Source organism: Pundamilia nyererei, unplaced genomic scaffold (genome assembly GCF_000239375.1).
Source record: "Pundamilia nyererei isolate P.nyererei 1_Seehausen unplaced genomic scaffold, PunNye1.0 scaffold00124, whole genome shotgun sequence".
Lineage (NCBI taxonomy): Eukaryota > Metazoa > Chordata > Actinopteri > Cichliformes > Cichlidae > Pundamilia > Pundamilia nyererei.
The window spans coordinates 358,634-370,849 of record NW_005187525.1 but is presented as its reverse complement, the minus strand read 5'-3'; the positions used below and the strand labels follow the sequence as shown (position 1 = coordinate 370,849).

The following is a 12,216-nucleotide window of genomic DNA, read 5'->3' as shown; positions in this document are numbered from 1 at the left end:
CCAAGGAGTGAGCCGGTGTGTACCCGGACGCCCACCCCCAGACACAAAGAACCACCAGCGCACCGACACCTGAGGGAGTCCGCCACCGGCAGGGGAAGTGGTGGTGGGTGGAGATAGGCCTCCAAACCTTGGAGGGCCTGAGGGCCTGAGGCAGAAATCTTCTTGCCGCAAGGACAAAGTTTTGCAACTTCGTTGGCCGTCGTAGCCATGGTTAGCTAGAGGGTCGTGCACGTTAGTGAGACTGACACGGAGTGCGGAGAATATTGTTATTCCTCGCTAACGTGGGGTGAAAAGTGTTGCTACTTTTCTACAGGTATTGCTACCTAATGTGTAAAACCGCTAGCGTCGAAGGGTACTGATACCTGATGGTGAAGCTAGGAGTACCTTTATTAGCAAAGTGTTGCTACTTCACTTTCGGAAAGTATTGCTACTTCGCTGGGTGAAAGTATTGGTACTTGGCACCCGCACTAGCTCCAGAACAGTATTGCTACTGCTTGTATGCTAGTGGACAACTGAAAAGCTGGGAACAAAGCGCCCGGCGACCGAGTTGTTCACTCGAATCTGTGGACAGTTTAGCTTTAGCACCCAATAGCACAGTTGTCTACAAGCTTCTGTGAGAAGCGAGAAGAGGTTTTTGAATGACATCTGACGCTATGTCAGCCTATTATATAGGGAGGCACTGGCCCCTCCTGACATGGGCGTCACCTAGCCAGCCTGTAAGGGCTGGCGTAATGGTATTTGAGCTTCTGATGAGGTCACGCAGGAGGCGTTCCCTTAGTGAGACATGAAACGAATGCTCTGAAAGAGAACTGGATGGATCTGCACATTACTTGACAGCAAAGGTGGAAATGAATGGACTGTAGCTCGACAACATACCTAATCTTCCAAAGTCTCCTTCTCCCCATGTGTACAGCTCTCCATCTTCACTGACTGCAGCACTGTGTCTGTAGCCAGCAGACACACACACCACCACCTGACAAAGCATACAAACGCATTGTAATGTTTGCCGATGCCAGGAAACACTCAAAAGACTGTGTGTTTTCTATGTGGTACAGGAGAACACCAACAAGATAATTCACCACGAGAACTGTTAAATCGTCATCTACTAGCACAGGACTATGAATTTTACAGTTTCTAGAAGTGGAGAAAATAGACACATCATATTTGGACCGTCTAGATTTCACTGCTGCTTTATTGTACTACATGAGTGAAAGTGTATACATCCTACCTTCCCCTGCAGCGGCCCCTGGATAAGTTTTGGGTACTTCTGTGTTGAGCTGTTCCCATGGCCCAGTTTGCCATAATCACCGTCTCCCCAGCTGAATACCTCACCCTCTGTGGTGAAGGCCAGCGTGTGGCCGTCTGATCCCTTGGATGATGACACCTTTTTGATGGCACGGTGGGGTTCAAAGGTCAACTTTTTGAGGGTCGACTGGTTGTTGGAGTCTCCGAGGCCTAGACGGCCATAACTGCCCTTCCCGCAGGCCCGCACAGACCCATCCGAGGAGATCACAAAGGTGCAGTACTGGCCTGCCTCAATCTGAAGAGAATAGCGAAGAAGTTTTGCCTCTGTGGTGGCTACATTTCACTGTGTGTTATACTTGTATAACTATGCATGTGACAAATAAAGAACCTTGAACCTTGAACCTTGAATAAAGAACCTTGAACCTTGAAAGGCTGCAGGCTTACTCAACACCATTCTGCAACTGTTACTGAGCGAGTTAGTGAGTGCTACGGTTTGATGCTGGAAAATATGACAAGGCACTACCCATTAGCCATGCTTCAGTTTAAGCCAACCTTCTCTAAACAGACAGTAACAGTTTCAATCTGCCATCGCTCCATCGCAAACAGCATCTCGTGCCAAAAGTGACACCACATTTTCGATTTTTGTTACTTGGCACATGCAGTGCAGAACAGCTGACTGGTCTTTACCACCATTCTTGTGATATACCACTGGAGGATCTCAGAGATTCTTAGATTAGAGAGACGGGGAAACTGCAACAAACTGTTGTTTCGTGTTTGAACTTGCTTTGCTCCTGGTCTGCTGCATCAGAGCTGCGTGGCCGTTGAACTCACAGTGGATCTGCAGAGTCTAACATAGCCTGCTGCTAAAAGCTGCAGTCCAAGATGTTGGCACTGGAGTCTCTGTGAGACTGCAGACAGCTGAGTCACACTGAGGACCAGAACTACCAGGCTAACAGCAACTGAACTTCCAAAACGAGAGCTTGTACACTCATAGATTGTGTTTTTCTCTCAGTCAGATGAAAATAAATTATAATTTAAATGTCACGTAACTGGGCAACCAGTCTTGTTGGGAAATATTGCAACATGAAATTAATTATAATATTAAACTCAGTAAAACTATAATCAGAATAAAAAAAATTAGAACACAAACAAAAAGAAACCGGGTCTCAGAGTTCTACAAGCTTCTCATGTTTCAGTCATTTGTTTCCCAAAACATAAACAAACCAAGTTGGAAGTAAAATCAGAATCATGTTCACTCCATCATCTCTGGATCCCTGTCTCAATAACAAATACAGTTTTAATCTCTGTGAGAAAACCAGTGACATCTTACATCAAACCATTTTTGTGATCAGTAAAATTAATGCCTCTTTAAAAGACAACATCCAGTTTGCCATTTGAAGCTGATGATAGGTTTCTTAACTTTCTACAAAGAACAGAGTTGAAGAATTATGAAGTTTTACAGTAGAAAGGTTTGCTCTTACTGTTTGTGCATCTGCGAAACTCGAAGCCAGCTTGGGCTGCAGTATCTTCTCTTGTGTTCCCTCCACTAGCTGGTGGCTGCTGTTGCTGCCCCACACATACACTTCACAGGTTTCCGACACCACAGGTGTCTCGCCAGTCTGTATGCTGTCCGGGCTAACACAAGTGCGAGAGTAGTCCGATGCCATTCGACATACCTGGGAGAAAACAAAAAGAGGAGCCATGATACTTATTTCCAGCTGCATAGCTTTATGCTGAAACTCTTCTAGAGTAAGCTTTACTTTTATTATTATTATTATTTACATGATTCACAGCTAACAATAATAGTCCTTTCTTCTCATGGGCTCTCCCTTTCAAACGTTGAGAGCAAAGCCTGAGCTTTACGCTCACAGGAATTCCTCGTACGTACATCAACTTCATAACTTGTGCCACTTCCCCTTTCAGTTGATTCTGTCGGTAAAACATATGTAGTACGGGATGCTGTCCCCCCACGCCCCCTGGCTTTAAGGCAGATGATCTGTAATGACATATTTGAGGTCCGTCTTGCAACCCAAGTTCATATGCTGTTCACTTCAATAAGAACACCTCTGCTGAGTTGAGCTAGCTACTACCAGTTAGCGCTTTTGTCCACTGATTTTAAGCTAGCTCAACTGCTTCTAACAGTCTGGCATAAAGCCCAGACACACAAAAATGTACTTTTGCTGCCTCAGGGTGTAACTCCCAGTTGTACATGGTATAATTGGTCTCTGAACCACTTCAGCTTTTGCTGGTCCATCAGCCAGCCGTGGAGAAGAGCGAAGTTATAACATACAAAGACCTGAGTGTTAAAAACAATAAACTCTGTCCTCTGCAACCACTGTCTGTGCTTTTTATACTTGTTTTGATCTTTGAATTTTTCTCCTGTTCCCTCCTGCTTTGCTTCTATTGGTCAGTTGAAGGTACGTCCACAAGTAACCCATGCTTTGCTTGGCTGCAGCACGGCTTTCAGTCACAGTGACATCACCATTAGCAGTTCTTATAAAGCAATTTTCTACTCTATCTGAACACTCAAACCGCTTTACGGAGCTTCACCAATTCACACAAGCACTGTTTTCTATGCAAGTGCTTTCTATCCAACTTTCACGAAGAACGGAAAACAACTCATGTTAGTATGTTGCCTAAAGATATTTGCCATGAAGGCCAGAGCACCTAGGGATTGAACCACAGATGATCTGCTCTACTCTCGAGCTACAGCCACACAGTTTTGTTCCCTGTTTTCCAGTGAGTTGTCTGTTCTTTCGCTTATTCGCTAACATAAACTAATGCAAGTCTATTGTCTGCAACTAACCAACCCGGTGATGGTGGTTACTGGTCTGCTGTTGACATCTCAGCACCAAAAGGAAGAAATGAAAAGCAGTTTTGAACTAACTTGCAAACACAGAAATGTGTTAAGCTTAAGTTTAACGTTTCCAGTTGTATTGCCAGATCACTTTTAATTTAAAAATAGCATAGCATCTTTATTTATAACGCACTTTACATCCAACAATGTTGACCAAAGTGCTACAAATATAAAACAGAGAGGAAACAGTTTAAATTACATGTAAAATATCTTAAAATTAAAAATAATATAATTAATAAGAAACATATTAAAAGACATCAACAAGTCCTGCTGTGCTGAAAGCCAAGGTAAATAAATATGTTTTAAGACGTGATTTAAAAACAGATAAGGAAGGTGCCTGTCTAACATGTAAAGGCAACTTATTCCACAATTTTGGTGCTGCCACAGCAAACGCCCGATCCCCTCTGAGCTTACGATTAGTCCTGGGCACGCTCAGGAGGAGCTGGTCTGCCCACCTGAGGGACCGGGAAGGTATGTATGGATGAAGAAGCTCAGAGAGGTACACAGGGGCAGCATTGGACAAGCATTTAAAAACAAATAAAAGCAGCTTAAAATGGATGCTAAAATGCACGGGCAGCCAATGAAGTGAATATAAAACTGGGGTGATATGCTCGTATCTAGGAGTGCCAGTTAAAAGGCGTGCAGCAGCATTCTGGACTAACTGCAGTCGAAAAACAGAAGATCGACTCACCCCAAAATAAAGAGAATCACAGTAATCCAGCCGAACGGTTACAAAATACCCAAACTGTATTAAATAGTCAGCTTTTGTTGCTTAATGGTATAGTAGAAAATATGGCAACAATGCTCTTAAGTACCAGATTTTTCTCCTTAAGTAAGGGTCCATCAGAGATTTAGTTTTCCTGGTAGTTCATCAGAGCTCTGTGTCACTTGACCTCTTGGCATTGTGTTTCTATCAAGAGCATGACTCATTTCTTTCACTAAGTAAACTTTCACAATTATTCGTGTTAGAATTTGGTTAAATCAAAACAATAAACATGTTTATGTTTGTGTGACAAAAATATGTGACAAAAATATTGTTGTGCATTCTGTTTTACAGTTAACACTCTCAGTTACAAATCCAATGCACCAGCAGCCTGCTTTCAGTCACAGTGACGTCACCATCAGCACTTCTGTAATTGGTATGTTAAGTGCTTTGGAGCTACAAGTTACCATCTTTGATAAAGTGGAGTGCTAGCTGCTGTAGTGGAAGATGCAGCCATAAACACAGACATACAGCTGCTAGTTTAGGGCTGTGCGATAAGACGAAATATATCTGATGATGATATATCGAATAAGCAGCAAAAAAGAGCCGTCAGCTTCTCAAAATAAACCACAGAGTCAAACGTTAGAAGAGGTTTTGGTCCATGGTATGCCATTTAATAAAGGATCATTTCTTCATGAGAGACTGAACCCTCTGCAATCGATGTACAGGCTTTTTTTTAATATATATATTGCTATCGGGACAAGAAACCACTTATATCGGGATATAAGATTTTGGTAATATGGCACAGCTCTGTGCTAGTTAACTGTAAGAAATTCACTTAATCAACAGTACATGAATTTCAGTCCCCAAAACTAAGTCAGCAAGAAGCATTTTAATTCCATTAAAAATACTCCAAAAGGCACCAGCGCTACAAAACAACTACAGCTTCCTGTGGCAGCACTCCGGTATCCAGATTCATGAATTAATAAACAGAGTATGTTGTTGGTAGTTGTTATGAAGAAGGGTGACAGAGGCCAAAGCTGTTTTATTTCACCAGGCTATAAACATGTTTATTTCTGCTGTACAATAAAGACTCCCATGTTGTGTTCACTGTATGATATTGACTACAATAAATCCACAAAATCATTAGCAGTACTTTCGGCTGCTTGAGGGGCACCACATCAGATCCGGCACAGATTTTAGGCTCTCCCTGGAACAACCCTCCCACTAACCCAGGAGTGGGAGTGGCATCAGGAGTGCACCAGCTGACACTACCCTGTGGCTGGGTTTGTGTCTCCTCTCGGTCTAGAAACTTCTCATATCATGTGAAGCAGTTAACACGACACTATGGAAGCCCTGCTTTCAAAGTCATCCTATCATGTGACCCGTTGAGTAGGAATGGGAACTGAATTTATAGATTCTGATTGCATTATTAATATCACTTCACATTAGATTCACATTAGGTTCTCATTGGCCCCACTGAGAGTCACCAACATCTCTAAGCAACATTTTAAAGATATTACATTTGTTCAAAGTAAATGCGTGCTGTATGGTTAAATGTTTGTGCATATTTTGAGATATTTCCCCTCTTTGCTGTGATCACCATTCGAGTTGTTACTCAAAAAAAACAAAACAATGAATTATACATTACTCATTACTTTTCTCAAAAGTAATACAGTACATTACTTAATTACCGACCAGAGAAAGTAATTCATAAACCTACAGGCTACAGTTCCACACACCAACAAAAATCCTCATTCTAATGAAGACACACATGTGATCTTTCTCTCGGTATGAACACAAATAAAGATGAAAACAGCTCAAAGCGACTGCCACAGTGATTCTACTGCAGAAAAATAAGCAGACAGAAACTGAGGATCTGAGCCTGGCTGATAATTACTTCTTTTGTTACCTGTTGAAGTTCAGGGTCTGACTGCTGGGCGGGTGTTGACATTTACTCAGCTTGAACACCACTCTGGGTTCCTGGCGAGCTTAGCATTAGCATTAGCATTCTGTCTGAGCGGATGCTTGCAAAGAGCCGAAGTTGTGCTATGCAGTCGCCTCTGTCCTGGGTGCAGTATCCACTATACTTTCGTGCTCTCGTCCTTTTTTGCAATTAAAATTAAAGTAATGTCCATATCCAGCTGTAGACTGCGCCACTATTTTCTTCCTCTGACACACGAATTGAAATCAGTTGATTGTAGCACAAGTGCAAGTAGGACCAAAAAGCACAATCAATGGGAAAACGAACAATTCCAAGGAACTGAACTGCTGTGGTTCTTGATTTCCATCCCTACTTGAGGTCACCTGACACAAGATGTGAGTGAAGGTTGAGGAGCCTGAAGTCCAGTTGCTTTCTTTTCACTCAGGATTTCAGTATTAAATATGAATATGAATATTTTTGCCAGAGTGGAACAGAACTACCCAACTCAACACCAAAAGTAAACAATTTAGTTACTGCCATTATAAGGTGCTATTTTTGGCGCAATAATACAATTTCTTAAAAGATAAAAATGTGCTTGCTTACTTCTTCAAAAAGACAGAGTGCCGCCTCATATAATGAACACAAGCCATCAGAGGTCCGTGTGGGTTCTCGCCACTGGCTACGATCTGCTGAGGAACCCTGGAAGAAGACAATTCAATGATGAGAACACTCAAAGCTTCAAAGCATGGACACTGCACCTAATACCACTCAAACTGTTGCAGAATACCATTTCTTGTAGAGATGAGGAATGACATGCATATATTACCAGTTCTGACTGGATTTATAATACTAAAAATTAATAGGTACATTGTTAACATTTACTTACCAAAGAGCGCCTCATCTGCATGAGGATGTTCATGAAACAATCATAGCTAATGAGGCCTTCTTGGTTCTGTAGCAACTTATTCTGCTCCATCGTACTGACCACAGCTGACGCAGCCAAAGCCATCTCAATCCACTCCAGCAAGTAGCGCAGAGAACCCCTCTGTGAAGCCAGCCCCAGTAGTAGTTCTGAGGCCAGCCGCCGCCCTAAAATATCTGCCCCAGAATTTGGCATTGTCACTCCCTTCAGAAAGGTGGTAACCTGGGACAGGCAGTCCAGTCCCATTGGTGGGATCTTGCTCTCATTGGCAAGAGAGAGTGCTGGCAGGGAGCTAACAACATCAATGGCTGTGTGAATGACATCATTACACAAGTTTATGTTGCTCCCAGGATTTCCACCTGGGTTCGGTGCAGTAGGCATCATCCAGCTCTGGCGCAGCAGAGCAAAGAGAAGGCTCAGGCCAGTGCGAACACCCATCTCAATGAGGGCGTCAGTGCTGGACCGTGGCCGCTCACTGACAGAGTGCAGATCAGCCGAACCCGAGTTGTTCTCCAGTGAGTGCTGGTGCTGCTTAACCTTGCCCTTGTCATGATACTTGTTGGAAAGTGCGTAGAAGACGCGTTGAAGCACCAGCACACGTTTCCGCAGAGCGGCAGCAAACGGGGAATCGGAGCACACCATCTTGGCCAACGCCAATTGGCTGCTGAGCAGAGCATCCAGGTAGTGCTCCTGCTCATCACTAGAGAGGGACTCGCGCTCAAAGTCTGGGAGCTGGGGGCCCTTCAGACACAGCACCTGCTGGGGCAGCAGTACAACCTCTTTGTTGGCCAGCAGCTTTGAGTAGAGCACAGAAACTCCCTCCCGTGTGGCTATGGACTCGCTGTCCTCGGTAATCCATGAGCTGTTCAGGTGCTCCAGCCATTTCAGTTTCACAGGGGGGATCATTAAAGCCATGGCATGTTACTCTGGAGCCATCAGTCCTGAAAACACGGAGTGGGCAAAACGTTAACATTAAATCTGTTTCGATTAAATTTATATATGTACCCTCTTATAGAACAGCTATCAGAGAACAGTCGTGTTGATATGACCCATTGTAAAATAATAAATTGGACATTGATTGCATTCATCACTACTGCTGTTTGTGAAGTTTAGTTGTACATTTGAGAATAAAGTCAGCCTGACATGTTTGAAACACTATATTCCATTTATTTATTTATAAAGCACATTTAATAACAACAGAGAGTTGACCAAAGTGCTGTACAAAGTAATAATTAAACAGTGTCATTAACATCAACAACGGGTAAGAAAATTAAAAGAAAATTAGGATAAAAAGAATTGGTAACTCTCATGCAGTATCAAAAGCCAAAGAGAAAAAATATGTTTTAAGATGAGATTTATAAAGAGTGATAGTTGGGGCCTTTCTAATGCGGAGAGGTCGATCGTTCCACATTTTCGGCGCCACAACCACAAACGCCTGATCCCCTCTATGAACCATTCTAGACTTGCATAAATGATCACTTGATCGAAGGCCTCTAGAGGGCGTATAAAGCTGCAAAAGGTCAGACAAATAGACTATAAAGGTGTTCTGTTATAATTAGGGCTGCAATTATTCTGAAATCGAGAATTAAATAGCAATACAAACATCTACTATACTGCATTATGGTTCCATCTTACTGTAGCTGGGTCGTGTTTGGCGGCTTGGTCTTTTGGACTGAGCAGCCTAGTGCATCCTATACTGCTTTAGAACAGATGGGGATCTGAGGAATTTAAAGAAAGCTTTTGGTTATTATGTTCCTCAAGCCCATCCTGGGCAGTTTTGTGTTGTCTGCAGGGGGGGGGCACTGATGTCAGGGAGTGGCCTGGTTCATGTCAGCATAACATCCACAATGGCTAGGATCCAGTGTTTCCCAGCAATGTGCCAAGATAATCAATATTTGCTTCAAATCTCTGTGGTTTAAAGGCTGCAGCTGATCTGTGTAGAAACATGAATCAGAAACTAAATAAGCTACAATTCTGGAATGTCGTCACGGTATATTTCATTGCAGTATGGCATTTTTTCATTATATTTGATTTACATGGTCATTTCTTTACATTTTTAAGATTAGAAAACTTCGAAATGTATGCTAACTAAGACACACGTGAAGGGTTACGTGAATTTTATAAAGTTTTCTGCTGTAGTGTAGATAACCAGTGTCAGGTCATGTAATCGTGGTGAACATGCAGACAGCACTTAGATGTTCAGATACCGTTAACATAGAGCAACGGCCGTGTTAACGCTGCTTTATTGTAGCTTCTAAGGTTAACAAACAGCTACCCGCCGGATGATACTTAGGTGTGACACCGCTGGCTTGAATGACGAGCGGTTTAGTAACTTGTTTCTTGTGTCAGATTGGAAAGGCTGTTTTTCTGCAATGATAATCACCAGCAGCTAATAGTTTCACAAAGTGACAGCACTGCAGAGGGCTGTCAAAGTAACAGAAATGGCAGTAAGCTTAGCAGCACTGCTAGCGCTTGCGTCAAACCACAAGCTACATGTTAGTGGTTAGTTTTGAGACGAGGCAAAACAAAACAAAACAGAAACAACTATCGACCGCTGCTACTGTCGGTGATTGTAGCTAACTTTCTTGACGACCCTCAGTTAGCCAAAGGTTAAAATACCTAAACGTGACATCTTCATGCGCGGGTGTAACGGGGGGTAACAACCTAGTTATGAGCATCCATAGCTGTACATAAAGCACAGGTTTGTGAGAGGTGAGCTATTTCGGCCAGTATCAGCCTGGCTTATCTGCTGTATCATCAGCGCCGAGTGTGTTAGCTTGCTAGCTACAGCTGACTAACGCTAGCTGGGGGAAAAAAGCTCGCTCACCAGTATAGCGAAAGGCCTCCTTTTCTCTGTGCGGTTACACAACAATCCAACTGAGCTTCATTTCAAGCAAAAGCAGTATGGTCAATGCCGTGGCGGTAACGTTAACGTGAAAAGAGACAGTGGCATGCAACGATTTCCATGCCTCCGCCCGCCTCGTCCTGCAGCGAGTGAATCCTGCAAGCGGCAGTGTGTTCACTGTCAACCCCGTACAGAGCCCCAGCCCCGGGCTATGACGCTGAGACCTGTCTATCTCTCTATCTGCCTGTCTGCTTCTCTAGTTGTCTGATTTTCGTTTGTCTGGTCAGTATGTTCCCTGTGTTTTCTCTGAGTGCCCATGTGCTCAAAACCATCAGCAGTAACGCACAGTAGCTCACGGCCACAGAGACAAAGAGCTTCATGACAGTCTTCGTGGTCAGCTGATTTCGATGCCATGTCACTTTTAATTATCATTTATGGTACAGGCCTCACCCTGACAGCGTCATTCTGTTCTGTACCATTACAGGTCAAAGCTGCTATCACAAAAATACTCTTAAAACTCAACCTTACTGTGAGTGTTTGAATAACTTAAAACTCAAACCCAAGTAAATGAAGACGCACATTTTAAATATGTTTAGCTCTTGTCTTGAAACATTTCAAGTATAATTGTTATCTATATTTATTTATTTATTTATTTACTTATTTATTTATTTATTGTTGTTATTTCTGATCGGATTACCTATATACTGTATATTGTAAACTGGTCAAGCAAATTAAAGGAATACTTTAAGTGAGGGAAAAAAATCATTCCTATGTAGATATTGGGTGATGTGTTGAGAACAAAAGGATGTGGTATCATTTGATGAAAATGTTCAACCTACAAAGGGCTGCATTCAAAGACATGCCAAAAATGAAAGTGAAACAAAAAAATATGTTCCAGGCTAAATCATTCTGCAGAAATTTCAGTACAACTCTATGGCTTCCACACACTTGTATTCATGCCTTCCAATGTCTGGTCATGCTCTTAATGAGACAATGGATGATATCCTCAGGGATTCCTCCCAGATTTCGAGCAGGGCATCACTGACTTCCTGGATAGTCTAAAGTGCAATCTGGCGCCATCAGATGGACCAAAACATAATATTCCAGAGGAAGCAGGAAGTCAATGGTATCGATTCCTTCATTCTCCAGGAAATATCTGCATAGTCTTGCCACATGAGGCTGGAAATTGTCATGCAGCAGGAGGACCCACTGTGGCAATATAGGAACATTAAATCTGCTTAGCCAGAGGTTGTTTGGTTTGGTTTGCTTTCCCCAATGTATAAATCCTGGCAATCCTTCTGGCACTTCATACACTATATTACTCTGTTTGTGTTGGGGGACCTGATCCTTGGGGTGGATCAATTTTTGGTGCAGCGTGTTTTGGGGTTTAAAAGCCACAGATGTGCTGTGTTTAGAAAAAATGCACCTCAACTGTGCCGATACTCCAGACACTATGGGATCACTAAGGGTTTTCAATTAGTAGTTGTCCTTCTCTCCTGGATCAGCTGGAGCTTTCTTTAGGTTCCTTCCCAGATATTTATACATCGGGGAAACCAAAAAACCTCTGGGGAAGCGAATGGCACAACACAGAAAAGCTAACTCTAGCCAGGACTCTGCAATCTGTTTACACCTACAGGCCAGTGGACACTCTTTCAGTGATGAGGATGTACACATCCTCAGCCTATTAATTAATGAAAGACCAAGACAGACTTTTAATTCA

General features: G+C 42.8%; 1 protein-coding gene across 2 annotated transcripts; it reads right to left on the bottom strand.

Annotated features, from left to right (window-relative positions):
- Nucleotides 1-461: 461 nt before the first annotated feature.
- On the bottom strand, nt 462-10,872 carry LOC102200413 (probable E3 ubiquitin-protein ligase HERC1). 2 transcript variants are annotated; one of them, XM_005742842.2, is made up of 6 exons: nt 10,479-10,872; nt 7,616-8,592; nt 7,333-7,428; nt 2,727-2,921; nt 1,229-1,540; nt 462-973 (listed from the first exon to the last, which is right to left on the bottom strand). In XM_005742842.2, the coding sequence occupies exons 2-6, from the start codon at nt 8,564-8,566 to the stop codon at nt 827-829; spliced, it is 1,701 nt and encodes a 566-aa protein (XP_005742899.1). In that variant the 5' UTR covers nt 8,567-8,592; nt 10,479-10,872; the 3' UTR covers nt 462-826. The 2 variants fall into 2 exon arrangements, with proteins under 2 accessions (XP_005742899.1, XP_005742900.1); XM_005742843.2 differs by lacking the exon at nt 10,479-10,872 and adding an exon at nt 9,287-9,335.
- Between the last annotated feature and the right edge of the window lie 1,344 nt (nt 10,873-12,216).